The sequence below is a fragment of the Lepisma saccharinum genome, chromosome 2, assembly GCF_977018435.1.
Source record: "Lepisma saccharinum chromosome 2, izLepSacc3.1, whole genome shotgun sequence".
Classification (NCBI taxonomy): Eukaryota; Metazoa; Arthropoda; class Insecta; order Zygentoma; family Lepismatidae; genus Lepisma; species Lepisma saccharinum.
The window spans coordinates 172,281,511-172,283,266 of NC_139230.1; the positions used below are offsets into that span (position 1 = coordinate 172,281,511).

General features: G+C 36.6%; 1 protein-coding gene across 1 annotated transcript; it reads left to right on the plus strand.

Annotated features, from left to right (window-relative positions):
• Nucleotides 1-285: 285 nt before the first annotated feature.
• LOC145983759 (uncharacterized) lies at nt 286-996 on the plus strand. Its single transcript, XM_083116808.1, has one exon. It carries the CDS (start codon nt 286-288, stop codon nt 994-996), a length of 711 nt encoding a protein of 236 aa, XP_082972934.1.
• The last annotated feature ends 760 nt before the right edge of the window (nt 997-1,756 follow it).

Consider the following 1,756-nt stretch of genomic DNA (forward strand, 5'->3'; position numbering starts at 1 on the left):
CTCCCGTCAAGGGATTTTAAAGGGAGACGGCGGAATCTCACCCTGACGTCACCAGATTCCACCAGCTGGAGAAAAAGCCTCGCGGACATTCCGCGGCAAACGGTTGAAAACATTCGCGCGCTGGGAGCACAGAAATATGTGAATCAAAGATTGGTTCGGAAGAATATTGCGAAGAAATAAAAAAACATCTTTTTAAAAAATTATAGCCGGGTCATCTCCGATTACCTAGGTGACCCAGAGTATACGCCGCTGATCCCTACCAAGGATGGTGGCACAAAAACTGCAATGGAAAGATGGACAGGAAGGAAGCCTACAGTAAAACATATGAAAGTATATGGATGTGTGGCATACAGATACATTCTGAAGAAGTGTCGAAGCAAATTTCAACCAAAGGGAGAAAAGAAAATATTTGTTGGGTATTCCAGAAGAAGGAAAGCATACAGGCTGTACAACTCCAAAACGAAACAAATACATGAAGCTAGAAGCGTTGTGTTCAATGAAATAAACTGTGGAGGCTTACTGATGAATTGTAAATTGGAGGAGCAACTAGAATTCAACAACTTGAAGTATAAACATGATGAAGACAGGGAAAGTAAGCATGAAAACAGCAATGTCCATTTGCATGAATCGAAGGTAGAAGAAAGAGGACCGGACATATTTCTTGACTTAACACCTGAAGATCTACCAGAAGAAATACAAACAGATGAGTCAACCATAGAAAACAGTGGAGCCAAAAGAAGTGGACGGAAGAAAGGAGAAACAAACGAAGTGTTAAAAACAAGACACAAAGAAAATTTGAAAATAAATGAAGATCAACTTAAAAGTCTAGGTGTGAAAAGATCTGAGAGGATAAAAGCAAGAGAACAAACAAATTTTGCTCAAGATATCGTACCACAAACTTTCGATGAAGCTATAAGTTCAGCGTACAGTGAAAATTGGAAGATTGCAATGAATGAAAAGATGCAAGCATTGGAATACATAATGTTTGGATGTTAGTTCCCAGAGAGGAGAACATGAAGGTTGTAAGAAGCAAATGGGTATTTAGTACAAAGGAGAACATGGATGGGACAATATACAAAAGAAAAGCAAGATTGGTGGCAGTTGGTTGCGGACAGAGAGAAGGTCTTAGATTATGAGAGTTCGTTTTCACCAGTAATAAGAATGGAATGAGTACGTGTATTGTTAACTGTGGGAGCACATTACAAAATGAAAGTAAAACTCTATGATGTAAAAACTGCATATTTATATGGTAATTTAAGGGAAGAAATATACATGGAACAACCAGAAGGGTTCATGGATGATAGGCATAAAAACAAAGTTTGTATGGGTTACCACAATCAGGTCTTTGTTGGAATGAGAAACTGAACGAAGTTCTCACCAAAATAGATTTCAAAAGACTGGAAAGTGATCCTTGTATCTATAAACTGAAAGGACAAGAACTTTTGTACATAGGGGTATATGTTGATGATTTTTTGGTAGTAGGTCCAAATAATAAAAGCATAGATAAGATAATGCAAATAATTCAGAAATATTTTGTAATTCAAGAGAATAATAGCTTAAGTTCATTTTTGGGTATGGATATAATTGTAACTGAAGAAGGTTATCAGTTGTCACAAAAGGGTTATATTTCAAAAATATTAATCCAGTGAGAACACCAGGTGATTTGAACCAAGATTTGCATAATTTTGAAGAGTCAAAACCAGTTGATAAAACAAAGTACTTACAAATGTTAGGCTCACTTATGTATTTATCTGTA

What these genes read in the sequence shown, in the direction of transcription:
- LOC145983759 (XM_083116808.1), top strand. Translation starts at nt 286, where the DNA reads ATGGAAAGATGGACAGGAAGGAAGCCTACAGTAAAACATATGAAAGTA.